Source organism: Oryzias latipes, chromosome 10 (genome assembly GCF_053564925.1).
Source record: "Oryzias latipes strain Hd-rR chromosome 10, Olatipes_Hd-rR_3.1".
In the NCBI taxonomy this organism is placed as follows: Eukaryota; Metazoa; Chordata; class Actinopteri; order Beloniformes; family Adrianichthyidae; genus Oryzias; species Oryzias latipes.
Window position 1 is genome coordinate 29509367 of NC_136246.1, and position 24588 is coordinate 29533954.

The 24588-nt window shown below is 37.1% G+C and overlaps 1 protein-coding gene across 2 annotated transcripts in view; it reads left to right on the top strand.

Moving 5' to 3' along the window:
- Positions 1 to 24588, top strand: part of aff2 (AF4/FMR2 family, member 2) — a 200410-nt gene that overhangs the window by 48578 nt on the left and 127244 nt on the right. For both annotated transcript variants that reach the window (XM_020706761.3, XM_020706762.3), the window contains exons 2-4: positions 13493 to 13613; positions 19960 to 20611; positions 23760 to 24190. In XM_020706761.3, coding sequence (XP_020562420.2) covers positions 13493 to 13613; positions 19960 to 20611; positions 23760 to 24190 — 1204 coding nt within the window. The remainder of the gene's footprint in view (positions 1 to 13492; positions 13614 to 19959; positions 20612 to 23759; positions 24191 to 24588) is intronic.

The following is a 24588-nucleotide window of genomic DNA, read 5'->3' on the forward strand; positions in this document are numbered from 1 at the left end:
GAGCTTTTTCTCTCATGTTGTCACCGAAAACGGGAACGGCTATCATGTGAAGACGGTTCGTTTCCATCGGGTTCCTTTTGCGCATGCGCAAGATAAAAAGAAATTATCTTTTCAAAGCAGCACTTTAACATCCTAAAATTAACATCCCTAGAGACATGTGACTGACAAAAGAAAAGATCACAGACTTGATTCTTACCTGAAGATGATTGACAGCGTGAACCTCGCAGCCATAGACATTAGCGCACAGCGTTCAAAGTAAAAGTGCTCACAAACTACTTCCGGGTGACCGTGTGTCAGGCGAAATGTTAAAAAAATAATTTTAAAGTTCATTAACAGTTTGCTGCATTTTTTATTTGATATATAAATGGGAAATACGTGGATTATTATAGTACATTGTTGTTTGGACGATAAAATCCGTCATTGCTTCATTTAAAATACTTTTCAGTTCAAATGATTGACAAAAATCATCATCCAATCAGCGTTGTCCCATAGTACCTGCCTCTTCCGGTTTGGAAATGTTTTTCATTTTTGAAGATTTCGTTTTGTTTTCTGGAAATTCATTCTGTGTTCTGAAATGTTTTTCATTTTTTAAAATTTCATTTTTTTTCTGAAATGTTTTTCATTTTTTAAAATTTCATTTTTTTTCTGAAATGTTTTTCATTTTTTAATATTTCATTTTTTTTCTGGAAATTACTTTTTTTTTCTGAAATGTTTTCATTTTTTAATATTTCTTTTTTTTCCTGGAAATTAATTTTGTTTTCTGAAATGTTTTTTTTTTGTCATTTTTGTTTTTCAAGTTTTGGTTTCTGAAATTTTGTTTTGTTTTCTAAAATGTAATGCTGCTTTTTAAATTTTTTTTTTTTTTTTTAATTGTTGTTGTGTTCTTAAAAATGTTTTTGTATCGAGTGATTATTTGAATGCTTTGCACTTCAGGGCCACCGTAAAATTTAACTCTTTATTTTCTCCGACCAACTTTGCAACAGTGAAACAATGAACAATTTCACAAATAAAGAATAGAAAGAACTAAATATAGTGCATGATATTGTTAGTAACACATGCATGCATGCTTATGGTACAGTTAAATAGTAAGCATTAAATTAGTCATTGTAACTTTAACTCATAGTATTCATTTGAAGTTTCCAGAAATCTTTGTGTATTATAAATACAGTTTTAGCTGAAAGAGAGGACGATGGTGCTCTTTAAGGTTTAACCTGTTTTTCTATTGAATTCTCAAACTATCATTGTACAGTTGTTAGAGGACAATGTGGAGAATTGAACTTTCTTTAAATAAAACATTTGGAAATTTAATTTTATAGAAAGGAAAGAAAAAAATATATCAAAAGCAATGCAAAACCATGTCACGCAAAATTAAAAAAGACAAATGACTATTTAAAGACTTCCTAAGAAACCATATTGTCATAAAAAGCTGCACCTTCACCAAATGCGATTTGCGTCAAATTTGCATCCACTGCCTCCCTTTTGGCATCTGTCAAATTCAGTGCTTGATTATTGGCCAAAACTTTGTTCACACGCTTAAACTTATGGGAGGAGCTATCGTGAAAAGTTTTTAGCCTCATCGCTACATGAAAGCCATGGCTCTATATCTCAAATTCAGTCAGTGCAGAGAAGACGTTGAGAAATCAGGTTTATTTATCTTAAGGAGCTCTACAAAAGCATCGGTGATCACATTTTCATGTCTGGGTTAACCTCATCGTACCGGGAGAGTCCCGGTACGATGAGGTTAACCATATACTGCAGGAGCCGCGTCTAAATGACGGACACTTTACGTGGAAAAAGAAAAGAATAAAATATATTGTTATTGTCTCCATACAAATAAGAAATACATTTCAGAAGGAGAACAATGAGAATCTCCTCCATGTTGGTTTTGGACTCCTCCCACTGGTTACATCCTCTGAACATCAAAGCTCAGTTCCTTATTGGTCGAACTCTTTACAAAAATTCAGATATTTTGAACTCTGGAAACAAACTCTGCCACACCACTGGGCCATGCTGGACACTCAAAACATGTCTGTACATTGACTTAACTGACGTAGAAACTGAACGCCCCTGACGTTCAAATCAGGTTCGACCAACAGAGGAAAGACAGAATCAGCAGTTACGAACGTCAGCAGCAAACTGCACAAACTCCACACTGCTGACGCCGTCAACACAAACACGATGTTCACAATTGCATCTGATCTTTTGGGTGTTCTGTTTTGAGATTGTGGAGCCCAAGTGAAAAGTTAATTTGCGTTCCAAACTAAACACCTTCTAAACAAAACCAAACCAAAAAACCTTTAGGTAAACATGTTTCAGGAAGTGCTTGTTTTCTGGCAGCCTCTGCTGCTGCTCTGTGTTTAAACGTTTTGAAAGTGCGGATTGATTTGCATCATGTCGGGTTAATCATTGGGATAAATGGAGGCGTCTGTCCACATGTGAAAGCCAACGTCCAAAATATTCTGATGGCAGCTCTGCCTCCAAAACCAACAAAGGACTGCAGTGCAAATCTATCCTGAACGCCAAACTGTTCTGGAGTTTCAACTTTTGCAGCAGCTTTGCCTTCCACAACCAAAATGGCACCAAGTTAATTAACCCGTTAACACTTTAAACCAGAGGTTTGGTCATTTTCTTTTTATAAAGAGGAGAATAAATGACAAAGATGAAGAGTCCCACCCCATACAATAGCATTTTGTGGGTTCGCGTAAACGAGGAATGGGTGTTAAGAGTTGGGGTGTGGTTAGCCTGAATTGATGGAAGACATTTAAAAAAAAAAAAAGAAATCTTAAAGCTTTTGTACAAAAAAGAAAACCCCCAAATGATGTATTTTCTAATTATAATTGCTTAGCATTTTTTTCTCCATTTTTAGCATTAAGTATGTTTCATTTTTAAATTGTATTGATTTAGACCTTTTTTTTTTATTTTTTTGAATGAAAGTTTCTTTTGTTTTGCTTTTTCTTAATGAAAAAATCCTACTGTACTTTTTGATTTTGCTTATTTATTCTCATGGATGTTTAAATAAAAATGACTGCCAGTTTTGTTAGACAACTAGACAATTTCCGTTTTTTGTCCCTTTTTTTAATTAATCAAAAATCACTTTTCTCAAATATATATTTTTAAATGATGATTTCCTGTATTACAGGGAAATCTTGATCACCCTGCAGGTGGAAAATTTTTTCTTTCAGAAACCAAAAGCAGTTAGTTATTTCATAGTAAAGCATTTGCGCTGTCGTTTTACGTCTCTGTAGGAAAACTTTGTTCTATTTTTCTTTGTAGAATTGCTGTAATTCAGTGGCATTGTGGGGTTCTGCTGCATCCATGCTTAGTATTCGGTCCAGGGGGGGGATTAAAATGCTTTTGGGTTTGAGGTCAAGTTAAAAATTAAAGGTCAGTTCACCCATCAAAATAAAAATAAAAAAACATAATTGGAAGGCTTGTTACTCAAAATTCAACTTTAAGATAAAAAGGGGGAAAAAAGTCCTATTCTGGCCCCCAAAAACTTGATTTTACATTTTTGGTGATAGTCATGACACATATTAGAAATTATTGTAAGGCTAAAGTTGGTCTCAAATGGGGGCGTGGTCTTTTGATTGATAGTTTTAGAAAGGCTTCCTTAATGTGGTTCAATAGCTGTCAGGCGGGTTTAGTTTTCTGGAAAGGTCAGAGCTTTTGATCTGCAAATGACTGCAGACAGCGGATCACATCATCGTGTGATTCGTCCTTCTTTTATTTCACTTATTGGTCCTGACACAGGTATCAGACTGAATATTGGGCCAAATTTAAACCCTAATTTACCCACAAATTTAATGAAATTTTTACATCAGAGCTCAGAAGTCATAATTTCCACTATCACAGCATGTTTGTCCAGTCTCTAAATCCCCAATCTACTATTAGTGTTGTTTAAATTTCTTTTAGTAAAAAATAAGTGTTGGTTTGACCCAATTGGCTAGATGTTTTTTTTGTCAAAAATAAGATCTATTTTTGTCTCAGCAGTGTCTGTCTGTCTGGACTGGATCCAGTTTTATCTTTTCTGTTTCCAAATCTTTTAACAAAATTTTGTAAAGCTTTTTAATTCAGTAAAGTCTATAGTTAGTTAGTTTCTAAGTGTTTTTTATTTCCTCAACATTTTTTTTTTATCTATAGCAGTAGGTTTTATCTCCTTAAGGCCTCCTTAAGCTTAAACCACATATTTTCTTGAAGACTTAACTTCTTTTTTTTTTTTTACATTTTTCAGATGATAGAGAATATATCTAAAAAACTTAAGATTCTGAGTAATTCTTTATCCAAATCATAGTGAATCTGGACCAGATGAAAAAATGCCTGTTTGAAACATTGTTACGTACAAACTAAAATCTGTAGGCACAAGCTCCCTGCTTAGCTCCTCATGCAGACAAGCAGATCCGTGTACGTCTTTGTTTTCCTCGTCTGAGCTGGCATCTGGTTAAAAACTGTACGGCTGGATAGCTCCAACATTGCTCGCCATTTACTGCTAACGTCTAGTTGTGGTTGTGTGGGGCTGTGAGATAGTGGGGGAGAGTGCAAACAAAAGGATGATGGGAAATGGGGGGCAGCGCCACTCTGTGTAAACAGTCCCGCCCAAAGTTCAGAGGTAAAGTTCCTGCCGCTTTGCAGAAACTATGTCCTAGAAAACAGCTCGGGTTTTTTGATTTGGGCTAAAAACGGAAAAGTCATAATTAAAAGACCACTGGGAACGCTCTTAAAAGAGATCCAAAGTGGGTCTTTAAAAACTACACATGTGCTTTAAACATGCATAAACAGAGTTGAAAAGCTGCGTTTCAACAGTCATGGTGTTTTTTTTCCGGATTCTCCTCTATCTGTCCAGGAATTCCTGCTGATATTCCTCTAATGCCTTCTGAATGAACACACAAATAAGAGAGCGCACACACCAAACTCATGGCTGAACTGACACTTCAAACAAAGCTTTTGTCTGCTGCCTGACAGCCAGTCCTCTCTCCTTCCCCCTCTCCTCCTCTTCCTCCTCCCCTCATTATCCCTCTCACTTCTCCCTGTCATTCCCAAACACTCGTCCTACCCCCTCGCATCCTCTAGCTGTCTCCCACACAATCAGACTCGCACACACAAACGCGTTCAAGGGGTTTATTCCAAATTGAGCCGGCTGGTTAAATGCAGCCTGAATGAGTGGAAATACGAGCAGCCCCTTTCATATCACTAATTAAGATAAAGGTGAAATGAATGGCTGCTTATCATTTCTAGAAGCAACAGATTAGTGAGATTATTTATTTCAACACAAATTGTTCTAATGACTTGATTGCTGGTTGAGGAGTCAGCAGTCAGAGTGTGGGTTCAACACCAACAAAAGCAGAGTTCTGCTTTTGTGTTTGATGCGTCGTGAGCCCAAACAAAGCCGCTTAGTGTTCACCGATTCCGAACCTTTCTGGGGAAAGGAAAACATTTTCAGCTCTCACGTATGTTTTCCAGACTTTGTTTCCTTACAGTTCTGGTTGTTCGGCAGGTAAGAAAGCTCGTTTGAACGTTTGTGCAGACTGAACAGCATAGGGACGTCTGGATCAGATTTTTTCTGGCTCCGATCCGATTCTGAGTGATTTAATTTTGGGAACCTGCCTTTTACCAGTTAACACTTGGCTGCCTCTTGGCCAGGACTCCCTTGGAAAATAGGTTTTTTACCTCAATGTGAAGATTCTGGTTAAATAAAGGCATTTTTGATCAGATGTGAGTCTTATCTATCAAAAATTCCTAAAAAAAAAAAAAAAACTGACTCTCCAACAAAATCATTGTTGTAGCATTAATATTTTGAGTCTTTGTGACTAGATCATTCAATAATTATTTGTTTCAATTGTTTTTGAGACATTAGGGATTTTTTTTCTTTATTTTCATCACTTTTTCCTGCAGCTAACACTTTGTAGAAGGTCCCTTAGCCGTCTCTCTCTGTCTCTGTCTAGTCCGTCTCTCCATTTAATTCTCATTAAAACGAAAAAAAATAAAAAAATATATATATATTAACACACACACTGGTCCGCTGAAGAAATATTCAATACTATACTCCTTTTATTATTAGTCTGAACTATCTTTTATTTTGAGATTTGATTTTGATTTGAAATGGTTTATTTTAAGCAATCAAATAGGAATAATACACAAAAACAATACAATCAGTTATACATTCATACAATAACTAATCAAACTTTGGATAATTAGACATATTAATAAATATTGCTTGAAAGGGAGTGGAAGGAAGCAAATTTATATAATCCCACCCCTGTTCTACCGTAACCATTTGATTACATGATTATCATTATCCGAGAAGTCTTTTATTTTGAAAAATCCCCGGATGATCTTATTTTTTGGATTCTAAATTGTGTTATTTAAGTGAAACTGCTTTTCTTTGTGTTTTGATTAAACAATGATTGTATTATCTTTAATAAACATTTAATAAATAAACCTAAACAGGACAAAAATGTGGGGAAACAAAAAGCAGATCAAGCAGATAAACTGAAAAGATACAAGTGAAAAACAGACAAATACATACAAAACACATTATCATTGAGGACAATGAACAGAAATGCAGACAGCTGTGGATGATTTACATGAATCTGGAACATGACCAAAATCACCACTGAGAAACTGAACTAAGCTACAGAATCCTCTCAGCAACAGTATGATATCATTAAATATTATTACTAATTTTAACCTCGTTTTGTAATATTTAAACCTGTCCAACACAAAAGGCCGTCAGCTCATCTTTCTGCTCAGTCGTTGGACAGAACAAGATAAAATAATAATAATAATAATTTCAGCATTCTGGGGATGAAAGTTGTAGGATATCTGTGTTTAAAATATTACCGTCTGTTTTAAACTTTATTCACGTTGAGTTTGCCCGCAGCACATTGTGTCAGTATTATGAGTTTTGGGACCAGTTTACAACACAAAATTGTTTTTTAAAATTACGACTTTAGAGTCGGAAAGTTACAAGAAAAAAATCAGACATACGAAATTACGAGAAAAAAGTTTTAAATTTACGACTTTAAATCTCGTAATTACTTTTTTTTTATTTTGGTGGTCCTAAAACTCAGTCGTACAATATAAATAGACTCGCTTGTTTAATTATTTTGATGTCTTCCACGTCTATGATAAGGTGAGCAAACTCATGTTGACAATAATTTGCTGACATAAAGAAATGATTATTGTATCCCTTTCACCTACAGTAGCTGATTATTTAATTATTAGTAGTTTATTTTAAAATATTACTTAATTACCGAATTGTTTTAAGGACCAAAAAAAAAAAAAGTTTTTGCTGCTCCTTCCTGACTTCAAGCCCCTCAAAAATCCTTTGCACGCCCCTGTCTCCCAACATGCCAAGTTTTGCCCCACATTGTGTCCTTTTTAAAAAAAGAAAAGTTCTCATTTCTTCTCTGCTTGAAAAAGTGTTTCCGCTGCTTCCAAAAAGAGAGGGAGCTCATTTTGATTGCTGAGACTTTCTACCTCCTTGAGGCTGGAGATATGGAGCTCCAGCGCTCATGCATTCTTTAATGACTATGTGTCATCATTGGTAACCTAATTCTATTCCAAGTATCATCCTGTTCTCACTAATTTATTTGGTAAAGACGCACACACAATGACACTTCTTCCAATAAATAGGATTGTTGCCGTTCTTCGTATTTTCTAAACTTTGCATTTATTTTCAATCTTTGTTCCTAAAAAAAGAGGTCATTGAATAATGCAGATGTCCTTGACGGAGTAAATATGTTGGCATAGATATGTGCTTTTGTTCAGCATTGATCAGCAGAGTTGGCACAGGAATGAAAAATGTTGCAGTTTGATTGAGGAAGAAGCATCATTGATTTGCTCCCACAAACCTTCGATAAGATGAGCTGTTTCATAATTATTTATACATCCCACCTCTACTGAGTTCATTCATTTATAATTTTACATGGTTTTTGTAATGCAGTTCTGATCAGACAGAATCCAGTTCATAATGATTATTGATTAGCTTCCGGAAACATTCATTCATGATTTCAGTAAACAGTAACAGTAACCGATACGTTATAATCATTGATTATCATTAGAACACATTAAAACAGTAATTATTGCTACACATTGCAGATCAAGTACAAATAAAATCAATAGCTTATTGATTGTAATTTCTAACATTTCAGTAATCATTATTGCACATTACACAGTGTAATACTCAGTGAATTGAATTGTCTGTGTCACTTTGGAACAATTCCATTAAGCGCGGTGTAAGACTGTGTGAGAAATGGAACTCCTGGCAAACCATGCAAAAAAAAACAAAAAAAAAACACGCATATATTCCTATAAATACGGTGCTTAAATTGTAGAATGTTGTTGGTAATAAAACAATGTCCAAATCAGTCATTGTCATCTGAGGAGAAGGTTGGCCTGATTCCAAATAGCGTGGGACATCACTGGTCGGATGGTGACGGTTGTTCAGAAAGTTATTTACTATGAAGCGATTTTTGATACGCTCATAAAACTTGTATTAGTATAAAAACATTGAAGACACATTTGAAAAAAAAAACTCAGATGTTATAATCCAATCAGCGATGTTGAATAGTTCTTTGTTTCATTTTTGTTAAACATTTTTCAACACGTTTCACTTTTATTCCGTTTCATTTTTGTGGGGGGGGAATTTTGTTTGGATTTCTAAAATGTAATGTTTTTTCATATTTGTTTTGCCTTTTTTAATTGTCGTTATTCTTTGAGAGGTTTTTTTTTTTTGCGTTTGGGGATTTATTGGTGAAGTTGGCCCTTCTGGGCCACCGTACCATCCAAAACCTGGAGCAGCCATTTGTCGTGGTGGAATCTCATGTGATTAACCCTGAATAATCAAGGAGTCTGCACCGGAACCCACGCCTGTCTGCTCCCTCAAGTTACAGGGTTATTGCCTCGCTAGGGGCATCTCTCATAAAAAGAAAAAAAGAAAAGAGAGTGAGGAGAAGTGAATTTCTGTGCGGAGAAAATAAATGACAGAGTGAGGAGGCTCAGTTTGAGACTTTGCTCCTTGTGTGTGTGTGTGTGTGTGTGTGCATTTAGTTATCAGGGGAGCACAGCACAGCTCTGCTGAGATTAAATTCCCAGAGCTTACTCTGACTATCAGCATTACTTCAGGACACATCCACGCAGGCAGGCCTGCACACAGAGGGAAGGCAAAGTGGCAGGAAGGAAGAGCTGCCGTGACTACATTTTCATTCACAGAAACTATCAGCATTGACAGAATGCCAGCCACTGATATCACAGCTGCTATTAATCCCCGCCAATCCCGTACAATCCATCTGTACGCCCATCATGTCTTCCTTTCATCTGTCATTTCGCTCCCTGAAGAAAGCAGGTTTAGTCCTATCCATATAAAGGTTTTGAGCAAAGGTTGTGCTTTCTGTTGTCCAACCAGTGGCCGTCGCTCGGAGGTTCTCGCTGCAGATGTTGACGGACCTTCTGGACTCTCCTGTGGTGTCTGGCACCAGGTCTTTGGCAGCAAATCCTTTTGGCTCTGAGGTGCTAGACCTTGGTAAACCGAGCTTGTTTCAGCACCTCCCCTGAGAATGCTCGAGTCGAGACCCTGCAACCTGTTCTTATTCCCACTGCAGCAAATGGAGCCGGTTTGGTTTTACATTTGGAGACACAAGAGGCTTTTGAGGGTTAATACTTTCAAAACCTCATCCAAACCAGCTCTTTAAAAACCCTAAAATAGTCAAACTAGCCAGTTCATCCTGTGCGTTCCAGAGCAGCAGATTTTATGGATTTGGAACACAACCAATGCCAAAAAACTCACTTTAATCAAAAGGTTTTCTCAAATTGTGAAGCTGAAATCGTAAATAACTGGTAAATAACGTTTGCCATAAAAAATTCAAAAATTTACTTTATTTCATTACTTAAAATTGGGAAAATTGCCTCAGACCACTGTTATTTTAAGTGCGGCTCCACCATTGTTTCTGTATCCTATAAAAAGTTTTTTTTTATTGAAATTGTTTTAACCTTAGCCTGAATCAAAACACACTGAATCCACTCGACAAGACATTTGCAGCCCCTGTAATGACCCTTTTTTTATATTAACATACATTTTGTTGCGCCTATAAATGCCTTTGGATGCATCAAAAGATGAGAAGTGACCTTTAATTTGTAGTATGCAGCCTTTTTTAAAGACATTTTCAGTGAACGTCCTGTGTTTAAATGACTTTCAGGCAAACTGTAGAGAAGTGGTTGTCAGAGAAACATCACAGAAATGAGTGACATTTTCATCAACAGTATATGAATCTATAGGAACTGTTCACGTTATTTGGCTTGGTTTTTTTCTGGTTGAGTTTTCGCTGAGTGTTCAGCCGATACCAGGTGACCTACAGTATGTTTGGAATAGATGTTTTGAATTTTTGGGTAAAGTTGAGAAATTTGGTGTCTTTAGTCGTGGAGGAAGAAGCATATTTTTATTATTCTCAAAATTCTCTTCAAGTCTTGAAAATAAGCTATAACCACTATAATGAAAGAAAACCTTTAGACAATTTTCTGGTTGATTATCTAAAAAAAATAACTTCTTATAAACTCTTTTTTAAACTGCATTTTTTTGTCTGCTCCTGATTCAGACCAATGTGACTAAGGAAATACTCAGAAATGCAATTTTAAGCTTAAATGTCTGTACCATATGTCCTCCATCATTAGAGAAATGCCACAAAATCATGTTAAAAACACCAAAAACAAAATTTTTGTCAAATTGTGTCTTTAATGTGTAACATAAAAAACTTCCAATTCACATTTCTACCTGCAGTGATTGAAGCGAAGTGGGGGCTGGTCTCTGAAAGGTCAACCCCGTTTCTTTACCCTTAAAAAAACGGTTCCGTTTTCCGCAATACCTTTACGTTAAATTTATTTGATTCTTCATTATTAAAAAATAACAAAACTGTTCAGAATTATTTATGAATGTTAGTGAAACCCCTAAAACTTTTGTATGGGTCGTCAGTCGTAGTTTGGCCTGTAAAAACTGGTCTTTTCCCCTGTTTCTGCTGTCTGGTGGGATTTAAACCCTGGATGTGTTAATTACCTCCTATGACCTGATTCCCTGTGAGTGTGTAGCGTGCGGCAGACAGAGATCCGTCTCACGGGACTGCAGTCCCGTGGATCCGTGTGCACGTTGCCGTTTATACACACACGTGTGTTTTCGGTGGCGACAGTACTGTTAGTTGTCTTTTCTGCGCTGAGAGACAAGACAGATGTCAAGCAGGCATCCCAGCGCACACGAGGATCAAATCTGCACACGTTGCTGTAACTAACACATGAAAAAAGCCCACCTGTCAATCATGTTGGGTGGAATTCCCACCGCTCTCTCTTTGCTTCTCACATCACGCTGCTGCACCTTCCTCTCCTGTCCTTTCACTCTGACTTTTATCATTTTGTTATTTTGCTTTCCTTTTAAAGAAACTGTCTGCTGCCCTGAAATTGGGTCTTTTTCCCTCCCACGGGTCTCTGATTTCTTTTTTTTTTTTTGCCTCCTCTCTTTAGTTGTTTCTCTTTTTCCTCCCTCCCACTCACATCTTGCCGATAGGTTAGATTTTGAAGGCAAACTCCAGGAGAAACATTCTCTTAATTGAGCTGAGGGCTAACTAAGAAGACAATCTCATCTCTGTGCAGTTGATGCGATAAGGAAGGAATTCCCGTTGTGGGTTCAAAGGTCATTACATCACAACAAACCTTAATTTATTTTTGTAAACGACACATTTCCTAATGAAAGTGATCGTTAAAAGGTTCTAGAGCTAAAAAATGGTGTTCTGTACCAACATTTATGTCTTGTTTGAAGTTAATAAATTGATTACAGCAAAGTTGATGCGTGACCCAACTAAAAACTAGATGTGTTCACGATGCATTCATGGACCGTGCATCTATTATCACCAGAGCAGTCTTCTTAATCTGCAACAAAACTAATACGAAACCCTATAAACATAAACAAATCCTATTTCTTATTTTATCAATAAGCTACGAACAAAAACCCTCACGGGTGGAACATGCTGTCTGTGGGTGAAAAAATGGGTAAACCTGCATGAGGCACGCGGGTGGTCCCACGAAATATCAAAGTCGTAGTGATCGCATAGTGAAAATGTTCAGGGACATTCTTCTACACTCATGCTGTGGGTGACGGGCTGTAGCGGACACTAATACATCACACGGGTTATTATGGGTGAAGTCCGGAAGACGCCCCTGAATGTAGCTACAGAAGTGATCTTTGTCAAACAGCATCTTCACGTCTGCTCAGAAATGCCATTTTAAGCCTAATTTTTTAAATATGTCACCTCCCTCTTCATAAAAATGTCACAAGAACATGTTAAAAACATCATTTTCATCAGTGGGTCTTCAAAGCAGATTAAATTTTTTTTTATCTGCACTCATATTCACATTCTTTTTGGAAATTTGGTTTCTACCCATGTGTATATTGTATTGGTTCCGACCACCCTGGCTGAAAACTACTCAGCATCAGAAGGCTGTTTGGAAATTAAAAACACATTTTATGAGGATCCAAACAAAGTCAGTGTTAAAGCTCATAAAAGCATTTGTCCTTTCTGCAGGTTCAGTGGGTACAGCGTGTCGTAAACACTGCCTGGATTCAGTCCCCGCTGGACTCACCTATTCACTCCTGAATTACAGCTAATGGCGTGTTACATCATATTAGGCTTAGTGGAAAAAGCAGGCTGTAAAATCCCTTTCAGCGCTGATGATATTATTGGAGCAGACTGTTGGAACATCGTATAAACACAATCATCATTTCATTTATGTGACTTTGGTATATTTTGAACTTTGTCAATTTAATATCAACACTTTTTATTGTTTGGGTACAGACAGGATATTTATTACAAGCGTTTAACTAAATGATCAAGCAGAAAGATACATGTTTTTTTACCCTGTATTATTTTAAGATTATGTTTGATAGCACGATTTATTATCTGCCTGTATTTAATAATGTAATACTCTGGGAATACATGGGCGTCACACCTTAATGGGCTTTAAAGGCTCCAATAATTGTTTTTAAATACAATTAAACAAGTCATTAAAGCACCTTTTATCATACGGTAACTCGTTTTTTAAGGAAAATGCAATTTGCAGTCATTCCTGGGTTACTTGAGTGTGAAGAAATGGGATATTTATCAGCTTTAGATCCGATTGGATGGATTGGATGAAACATGACATCAAGGTGAACAGGTTCATTTGAACCATTTTCTAGTCAAATTCTACAGAGAATGATTGGTGTTTATGATTACAAACCTTCAAACTTTTTGTGAGATACAACTTCTATGCAAAAAAAAATAACTTCTATGCAGGACTTTTAATATTTTTATCATCAGTGGGACAAATTCTCTCGTTTTTATTTCTGGAATTGTATTTAATTCTTTCGCAATTGACTGTTAAACCATATAGGCAATAAAACTGTCAATGCTTTACAGTGAAGGCTGGTTGTGTGCTGTGGTTAAGCTAAACTAATCAGCTTTTTCTTTTCTTTCAGTCATCTGGAGTCAGAGCGCAGCGTCTTGAAGAGGAGAGAGTGGGAGAGGAGGACTCAGGAGGTCCAGCAGGATGAAGACCTGTTCTCAACTGGATTTAACCTGTTTGGAGAGCCCTATAAGGTAAGACTGCAGACAGTAAAAGTTTGATTTCTGACACATTTGTAACCTTTGTAGATAAAACTGTTTGAGAAGAGAATTGTTTTTCAGTTTTGGTCCTTTTTTTGTGCATCAGTGTTGACTTTTCAAACTTTTATTTTGAAAGGTTGGCTTGCTTTGAGGTAGACATTTGTCTTAAAACTTTTCCAGAGCTCAAATGAAAAAAATATATATATATTGGCCAAATTAAATATAAACTTGTAGCTGTGTTGGTTCAACTTTCACAAAAAAAACCTGTTCATTTATCAAAGTATAAACTTTCCTTATTAAATGACAGCTGTTTGAAATAAAAACATTTTTTGTTTTGCCTTTTTGGAAATCAAAGTTTTTTTTTAATAGTGACCTTAACAAGAGTATAAGGAAGATTTTTTATTTGAAAAAACATAGTTAAAGAATGTATCATATGGAATAACACATATTTATACTTTTTATTTTGTATTAAATATTTATTAAAAATTTACACATTTTTTATACTGTATCACTAAGTTGAATCTGTTTGTAGACACTAAACATATAAAATAATTATAATAACAACAATATTTTTTCAATTACACTAATAATGATAATAATAAACAAATTATGGATTTAGAGACAGGTTCTAATGGGAAAATATAAACTATTAGACTTTTTTGTGAAAAGAATTACTGACTCTTTTATTATTTATGCCCCAAACAATATATATACTTTAATAGTCTATTTTAAAACAAATGATATGGTGAAATTCAATGTATATGATAAAAAGTTTGTGTATTATCATGCACTGTTTCTCATCTATTGCGGAAAAAACAAAAGATAAAGTCATAAATTCTTGAGAGGTTCCACTGGGAACATAGAGGATGCAATTAAAAGACGTTCCCCCCATGTAGTTAAAACATTAAAGCTACTTTCAGACCGTTCTGTGTTTATTAGTACATTTTGTCAAAGTTCAGGTAGAAGTCATGTTTCTGATGAACAGTTTTTGTTATTTCTGAGCAAATCACTTTATTTTGAAAATATGTTTTGTTTAAAAAAATGTTTGGCCGTTTAGATAAGTCCCATGTTTGATAAAACTTAAAGAACTAGTTGCAGCTACCGTCACTAGGCACCCTGCATGGTAGTAGATTCACAGTGGTATGGGGCTGTTTCGAAGCTAAAGGGAGTTAGCTTGCAATATTTTCCTTTTTTTGCAGATTAATTCCAAAATAAAAAGGGTCAACGCATTATTTTAAATTCATGATTTAAAGAGTAACTTAACAGTAAATCAACTTTTTTTCTTTTTTTCAAATTCAAATATACTCTTTTTTATAAATCACTTTTTCTGCCACAGAACACCTTAAAGTACTTTACGTAAATTAAAATCGTAATAATAACAGTGAAAAATTGTAATCAAAATAAAAACCCCACAATCATACAAATATAAACAATAAAAAACTCTCCATAAAATCAATTTAAGACACGAGGAAATGTTAAAAACGACTTGACAGCAAAGCACAAAAAAGATTATTTTGAAGTGGGTGAAGTCGTCACATCCTCAGGCAGGCGGATCCACAACTTTTGTGCCATTTGTGGTTGTTAGTATATTCAGAACTCTTGTTTTTCCTCAGACTTCAGGTTTTGGTCAGTCTTTTTCCTGGAGGAGTTTAAAACGCTTTAGTTTTGCATTCGGACAAAGGAAATCCAACCGTGCAAAAGGTTCACACGGCTACTCTCTGCCCCTCCGAGTGCAAAATTGATTTGGGTTTGTTAACTCCTTTGATTCCAGCGGGCACTTCAACGCTCGGCTGTGCCGCCGAGTGTGTTGACCTCGGCACAGAGCAGCTTTGAGTCTTGGACCGAATGCACGATAACTGACAGGGCCTCTAAATGCGGGGGGACAGGAGGGCGCTTGGCTGAAACCCGGCTCGGGTTTCGAGGACAGCGGGGGCAAATTAGTGGTTGTTCTGATAATGAATCCATCTCACTAATTGTTTCAAACTAATTGATGGTGGCGAGGTGAGATCAAGTTGTGTTTGTTTGGAGAGAGCCTGGCTGACGGGGGCTGGCTCTGGCGAGGGATAACATCTCTCTCGCAGCTTTACACATTATGCATGTTAATCTACAAGATGATGTATGAAGTTATGAGCACGATTGTTTGCTAGCTCTAGATCTTGTTTGGCATGTTCATGTTAAAGCATTAGAAGTCCTGCTCATCAAATAGAAGACGTTTTTTTTACTGGTTTCTGAGCAGCGTTTCGGTTTATTTAAAGTAGGTGATTGCAAACATCCCAGACTCTGAGGAGCCCCAAGTGACTCAGACGGATTCTGTTTCCTTTTGCCGTCCAACATTCATCCTCTCATTCATTGTTAGTCGTTTGCATTGTGCTCCGGTTGCAAATGTGTTATCTTTCTTAAACATAAATCACACTCGTGTTAACATTCCACACTGACGTATTTAGACATCCCGATGACGGAGAACGTTGGAGCCGTTGTTACGTTTTATACGCTTTCCATGTAAACCAGACAGAACTTGTTAGCATATCAAATGCGCCGTGATTGTGTAAAATTAATCAGCATGAAAGGAGGAGGAATAAAAACTGGAGAGAAACTTGTGCAGTTTCCTCAGCTGAGATGCACAAGTTAACTCAAGAAACAGTAAAGCAGCGGAAAAAGCGAATAACAAAACTATAAATGATAATTATGAAATCAGAGCCTCCGTTCCAATTAAACTAAAATAGTAAAAAATATGCTCAGAAGTAGTTAGCACTTAACAAACCCGAATTCCTCATCAAATTTAAAAAATAAAGGAATTATAGAGGAAAAAACGGATTATCCCACTTTTAAAGTTGAGTTTCCATGAAGAACAGAATCCTTTAAAAACATGACCTGCATGTCATGTTTAAATAGCATTATTCAAAGTTTTCCAGAGATAAAGATAAACAAATTTGAATAATGCTAATAATAATAATTGGGACTTTGATCCATATGTATAATAATATATTACCTTTGGCACGCTAAAGAACAATTTCCTTTAATGAAATATGAGTTATTTTCCTGAGTTTTTTTTCCAACTTGGAAGTAAGGTAACTCTGAGGCTCCGCTTTTCACTCCTTGTGGGTGCCGCCTATTTCATGACATCAACCTAGAGCTGGCCTCGCCAGTGTGTCTGAATTCACCCACGAAAACAAGCAACATCGGAACTTTTGCACAGATGGATGTGCATATTGTGCATATAAAATAAAAGCATTTTTGCTGATTACCGCTAGCTCTGCAGAGAAAGTGGGTGTGTGTGTTAGCTTGAGGGCGGGGCTGGCAGCGCAGACTTTTCCTAGAAGGGGCTGTTCCTGACTTTCATACATGTGAATGTGGGAGGGGCTAGTGGTCAGTGTGCAGGTTTTTGGAAATTGCGTGAGTGGATTAAAATACTGCTTTGGGGTTATTTTCTGTGAAGATTTAACATTATAAAACATTTCAAAACCCAAAAAGTTGATTTTGCATTATAAAGACTAATATAGACAGAAGAAAACTATGCTAAATTTGCTATGTGGCAACAGGCGAGAAGTGGTTTAAAATAGGAGTGGAAAAATAAACGTCTGTCTTTAAAATGTTACACGCTTGGTTTTTATGTGCCAAATATTTTCAATAACTAAAAATAATAGAAAAAATGCTGAATATGAAACAGCTAAGTGACACATTTGGAAAAACCTTAACCCTTTAACACTGGAGATGTCACTGCCGACACCCAAATACTACACACACCCGATGGCATGCGGTAACTCTAAGATGATTTACACAATCAACTTAAATCAACGGATTCGTTTTTTTTTTAGCTTTGCATGGTTATGCAACACATTGCTAATTTCATTCCTTGTTGTTTTGCATGTTAACTTTCATCTACGGTTTATTTTTATTTCCTTATTGTTGTTTTTAACCAAAAGTCTGTCTGTTTTTGTCCTTTTTTCTTTGGTCTCTACTATTCATTCATCGCTTGTCTCTCCTTTCTTCACTCCAGAATTCATTCTCTCTGTCAACTATTAGTTAATCCCTCTTCTAATCCTGTTAAGGAATGCTACGCTGTTAGCAGCTATTCGGAATGATCTTCTGACACACACACACACACACACACACACACACACGCACACACACACACACAGATGATTTTCATTCTTTCCATGCGCCTCTGTTTTTCATTTTACCTCTCTCTAAATGTGTTTTCTGTTCCTCTTCAGCCACCAGATGTTTTATTCATGAGCTGGAGATGGAGGAGAGATGAGCTAATTTATTCACGCATGACTCTTAGGTGTGTAGCGTTTTTGCAGGTCCTCACAATGAAAGATTTTGGGATGTTTGAATGGTCTCCTGTGCTTATTTTCACAACACTTTGTGAAAATTAGATCCGTTTTGCTCGTTTTCAAATATAATTGGTTAAAACTTGATGTAAAAAATGAAGAAAGGAAAAAAAAAAAATTATATTTTTGTACACTGGCGTTTTTGATTACTTTTCTTAGACTTAACCATTAATATCACCAGACTCGGTGACTTGTAAAATCTATTTTTTTGCATTATATTTAGTGTTGAATTTTTCCATTTCCATGCACGACCTCAGGAAATTGTCAGGACAATCAGCTGTTCTGCACGTGCAGTGTACCACTGGAAACACTGGTGGAGGAGAGGGAGGCAGGCTGGGGAGAGTTTGCAGGAGGTGGCACATGATGCAAGGAGTATGTTGTGGTTGCACCACCCGTCCCCCTGTGCCGTTAAGTTTAAGGGAAGAGTTTAGTGGAGATTCAGAGAAGAAGGTCGTTAAGCTTCAGTTTTTATAAAAATAGACTCTAAAGTTTTTCGCCTTGGAAAAAGAATTGTTGAAGGTGAAAAAAATGTAGGTTTGAAAAGTCACAGTGGAGTTTGAGATATAGTAGTTTAAAAAACCTTTTCAGAGCATCTTTTGTTGCTTCATTGTAGTTCTGTGGCCGGAAAAAATAAAAAGTGATTTTTTTTTTTCTAGAAACCATTTTTAAATGTTGATTTTTATTTAATCTGTACTACTGAAATAACACACATTATTGAATTTTTTTCTTTTTTTGTGAACGACCTTAGTTGGTTTTAAATATATTACTTTATAAAAAACTTTTATCAATGTATGTTAAGGCTAGAATTAATGTAGGCCAGCAGGACATACTGATAATTAGCTACACACTATTATTTAGGATCTTTATTACTTTTCATTTTGTGTTTCTTTTGGAAAAAACGCATCATTTGTGAGCTAAAACAAGGATTTAAATTTGCCTTCCAATCCCATCAGAAAAAAATATGCCTTTACATTTAAATAAAGGGAAAACTCGATCTAAACGGGACTCTATGGGAGAAAATAATGCTGTGATGTTTTCATATTTTGTAATGTAATGGTGTAAAACCTTCCCTCCTCTTCAATGAGACGTCTCAGTGGATCCCAGCGTGTTACCACACTTTGATTTTATTTTTGTATTCTGGAGACGTTTCCATAAGAAAACAACCCACAGACAGGGACGCCAAAACAAACAACCAAGACTCTTGAGTTTTTCGCGTGGGTCTTCAATTAGAAATTTCTAGATGTGTAACTTAAACCTCAACAAGAAAATGTTAATAATTTATTTGAAACATTGGTAGATTTTGCAGTAAAGTTTTAAAACAATCTGGTTCTGTTTCATCAAACGGGCTATGAAAACCATATTTTTCCATTTTTTCGTCCAGACTTTATTAATGCAGAGAACATCTTTTGACCAAGAAAAGCAGAACCTTTTATCACATTGATATTTCTCTGCTTCAATTGTTCCTGGTTTGTCGGGAAATCATGATTAAAACGGCAGACTGGAATTATGTGCTCTTGCATAATTTAGACTCGGCTCATTATAAATAATTGCTTCACTGTTGGTTGTCCAGGTTCTCAGAATTTTTACTTTTATGAGCTTTTGCAAGAATCTGGCCAGTGTGTTCTTTTCATGTCCTCTTCAGAAGGTTGAATCCCTAAATTATGTATTTCATGAATCTGAAACAAAAGGGACCATTGAGGTCTCTGGAAGACGAGCCTTCACTGTCCTTTAAGCAATGACTGCTGGAGACTCCGGGGTCAGGCCAATAATGATTCCTGCCCCATTAATTTTACTGCTTCAGCCTGGACCGGACCCTTGTAAAGGTGGCATTTATTTAATTAATCATCTCATCCTGATGTCTGGTCAGTGGTCACCCCATCCATCTCTCACTATTCCTTTCAAGATGAGTAAAGAGGGCTTTTCATCAAGTCTGGATAAAAGGAGAAATGAGAGACTTAATTAATGTGCTTCTGTTTCTCCCCGTCTTTTATCTTTCCTGCTGTCAGACTAATAAAGGTGACGCCTTGGCCAGTCGTGTCCAGAACACGTTGGGCTCCTACGAAGAAATGAAGGATCTGCTAACCAGCCACTCCAACCAGAGCCACTTGGTGGGGATTCCTAAAGGTAGCACAGCCAACAATCTGCAACAAACGCCAAGCTTTTCGGAAAGACCCGCCGCGGAGTCCCAGCTTTTCAACGAGGCCCTGAGAGGAGACATGGGGGGAGGAGGAGCAGAGGGAAGTGGAGAAAAGAGGACAGGAAGTGTGCCATCGTCATCGGCATCGTGCTCGGCTCCAATGCAGCCGCCTGCTGTGGCAAGCACTGCAACAATCGCGCATCAGAATTTGAAAAAGTCAAGAAACTCCATGGACTGGTCAAGGGGGTGCCATGGACAGAGCACCCAGGCAGCAGGCCTCATTTTGGGATCAGGACAAAACAGACAGGGGCAGCTTTCGTCAGGAGCCACCGGCAGCAGAGGGAAAACGTCTACGACAGAGGAGCAGCAAATACAGAGGCACGAGGAGCTGTTTAGTTCACTTAAAGATGTGCTGGGCCTGAAGGAAGATTCAAGCCCCTCTTCCTCCTCTTCGTCGTCTTCTTCCTCATCTTCTTCTAGAAGGCAGTCTTCTCACTCATCTAAAACACATTCCCTTCCAGGTAAGACTGACAGTAAAAAACACTGACTTATAGACAAGGTGGTCCAGAGAGTGTATGTTATTTACTACAAAAGTGGACCCAGTACTGAACCCTGGGGCACACCACATACAATGTGAGCAGGTAAAAACATAAAAAGACTTTTGGGGGTCACAACAGTTCTTTCTTAAAGACAGGTGAAAATAATTTATCAAACTCACAGGCCTTGTAGTCCCACTCCAATCATATTTTGATCTATTGTAAAAGTGTTCCCAGTGGTCTTTTAATTACGACTATGCCATTTTTTTCCAAAGTAAAAAAAAAACTGTTGTTTTTTAGGAAACAGTTTCCGCAGCGTGGCAGGAGCTCATTGGAAATTTGCCCCTCGGGTATGAGGTTCCATTTGTGCCAAAAATGTGAAAATATGTTTTTGCGGCTACTGTCTATGTTTTTGGCACATTGTCTGTGTCTATTGAATGACTTCATTGAACATTGGTTCATGTCTATGTCCTATTAAGCAATATCTTCTGCGTGCCCATGCTTCTTTGATTAATATTATATATTTACTTTGTGATGTTTACGCTTGCTTTACGTTTTAAACTTTGCATTTGTCTTTAATATTGTCGTTTCCCAATGTCGTCTCCCCGTCTCGTCAGGAAAGTCCTTAGCAACCGTTGCTAGTGTCGTTAGCTACGTTGTCTCCCCATGTCTTGTCCTTAGATCCTGTCGTATTTCAAATTTTGCCAAAGTCGTCAGAAAAGTCCTTTGTACGGTCTGTAAATTGTTTCCTGTCCTACCATGGAACAAAACACGTTAAAAAACAAAACAAAAACAACTTTATTGATATTCCTACAAACATGCATTGCCAGAAAGTTGTGTGTGGGGGGGGGGGTGCGTACAACAACGCTTTCACGTTCCCGAAGCGAGTTTTTTAGAGTATGGCTTCAATTAAAAGTATTATTTAAAAGTCTTTTGAAAAAAACTTGATCTTTATCAAATATGTTGTTACAAATCTGACGGAAAAGGGAGGAGCAGACGGGCCGAAAAGAGCATTAAACTGGCCCCCGAGAGCGCCACCTTATATTCAAATAAATACATAACAGATTAAAAAGAAAAGATCAAAATCCAGTCAAAGATTTTGGCCCATCTGCTCCTCGTTTATTCACCCGATTTGTGCCAACATGTTTGATAAAGATCAGTTATTTTTTAAAAGACTTAAATAATAGTTTCATCTCCAGATTTAATTGAAGCCATACTCTAAATAACTTGAAACAATTGGCAAGACTCGCTTCGGGAATGTGAAAGCGTTGTACGCATGCGACCCCCTCTTTCTGGCTATGCGTGTTTGCGGGAATATCAATAAAGTTTATTTTAAAAAAATGTGTTTGTCATGCTTAACGCTAGCGCCGGCTTTAATAAACATTTTTCCGTGGAAACAATTTACCGGCCATTCAAAGGACGACAAGATATAACGTCACGACATGGAGAAACGTCATAGCTAACGACACTAGTAACGGTTGCTAAGGACTTTCCTGATGACGTAGTTAGATGACAGGGGGTAACGACAATAACAAAGACAAATGCAAAGTTTAAAACATAACGCATGAACCAATGTTTAATGAACTCGTTCAGTAGACATAGACAATGGACACAAAAACATACTTTTGGCACAAGCGGCACCTCATACTTGGGCACCCTCCCTTTTTTATATTCCTTCATCCACCACAGTAGAACATAAACTCTCACCTGAGCACAGGTAGTATGTGTGACAGAATGAAATATTTGTGTGTACGTGTGTATACGTGTGTTTTTATTCCCAAGTATGTGCGAGCGAGCTGTAATTGTACTCTGTAAATGTTGTCATGTTTGTATGTGAAGATTTTTGGAACCAACAGGTATGTCTCTTACATTTAAGTGTGTTTTTCTTCTCTCTTTTTTAAATATAAAGGACCAAGTATACAAACACAATGAATATAAAAAAGTTTAGCCTCAAACACAAAAGGGGTTTATACTAATACACAGCTGCTTGACGCGTTAAGACAGGCGGATGTGGTGAACAGAATCCGGTAGTTTTCCAAAACAAAACTTCCTTTAATATCAGAAAATAAACAAAATGGAAATGATCAAAGTTAGTGAATGCATTTTTTTTTTTGTCTGCGGCCCGGTACCAAGTTGCCCACAGACCAGTACCGGTCCACGGCCTGGGGGCTGGGGACCATTTCCCTAAGGGTTGGGTCTAATGCAGAAAAAAAATACACGTCTGGGCAAACTAACTGAATTATGACTTTAAAAGTTGCATGAAGGTATAAGAACATAATAAACACAATGTTTTTCTAGGTATGAAGAGACTGTCAATTGTTACCTAAAAAGTTAGCCCTTTCTGTTCAATTTAAAGTTGTAAAACCTAGACTGGAACATCTCAGATGGGTCATGTTGATTCAAAAACTAAGAAAAAGAAACTTTTTCAGTGTTGGAGCCCATCGCTGTTCTCTAAAATCTGAGGTCAACTCAGGTCTGTTGACATTAATTTGCCACTCTGTCTGCTCTCAAAACCACTTTTAATTTGACACATGCTTGATTGAAGCGTGATGCGAAAGTCAAATTCATTAGTGGTCAGTCACGGTGCTGCTAAAAGTGAAGCTATAAAGTGAAGCTCAGAATGTGTGCGGCTCCTTTTACAGACGAAACCTGATTACACCTACTGTAGTGGATGGAGTCAGACATACTGAGTTAATTACCAGATTCTCTTTCTGTGCTTTATACTGGAAAATGACAGGAACCCAATTAAATGGCTTAGCGGAGCTTTGACCAAAGCTCAACTTAACTGTGCATGAAAAAATATGCTCACGTCTTTAGCCTTCAAATCACATGGAAATTGTTATTTTACTTTCAAATCCAATTTTTAAGCTTTTTAAAAAAAAACTTTTAATGGAATAGGATAACCAAAGTCTTCAAGCCATAGCTGGTTTTAGTCTCATTTGAAGCTTAAAGAACCAGAATTGAAGATATAAGTTGTTAATAGAATACGAAGACATAAAAGTTTCCAAATTGTTGGCCTTTTAAGAACATATACTAACAGTAATACTCTCAGTCTTCATCAGTTTTTATGTCACGCCCTGCAGTGTTCAGCAGTAGGTGCCATTTTGTTGATTTCCTTGTTTTTCTTCCACAGATGGAAGTTTCCGGTCGTCCACCACAGATGCTTGCCACTTTAAGTCTTCCTCCAACACGGAAAACGGGGGATCTTTCAAATTGTCACCCTACGAAAATGAAAGTGGCTCTCAGCTTTCTTTAAACTCCTCCCCACTGGCCTCCACCTCCATTCTGACCACTCCCACTCCCGGTCTAACCACTCCCACGTCTGGACTGATGACGCCCACTTTCCCACCCGGCACCCTGTCGGGGAAGCCAATTGCTGTGCAGCAGAAACCCACGGCCTATGTTCGACCAATGGATGGCCAGGACCAGACACCAATGGACTCTCCGCAGCTTAAACCCCCTCTAGTGGCTGCAGAAGGCTTTAGTAATGGCCAGTCTTTCAGCGGGGCTTCAGGAAATGCGAAGAATAAACTGCCAAAGCTGAGTCTCAGTCACACAGAGGAGGTAAAAAAAACACATTTTATTCTTCCACATGGGGTTGCTAAAATATGAAAACTGCCTCTTCTTTTGATGCAGTTCTGCTATTAGTTTTCCTTCAAACAATTGAATTTTGAAAAAAAATTACATCACTCACCTTTCTACAAAAAAACAGACTGGAAAAATTATCTTTGGATTTTTCAAACATAGTAAGATATTTTGAGGCCATTATGCTGTAATCAGAAATGTTTTACAGCAGAAAATAAACAATTGTCTATATATCTCACCAAGGTTGTATTGCACAACACTCAAAACATTTTAAAAATGTCAAACTCACTGTTTGTTCCTCTGGAACACATAGACATACTCATAAAGGGATTTAAATTTGCACCGTACCTGACAAAATCTTTTAACATAGAATATGA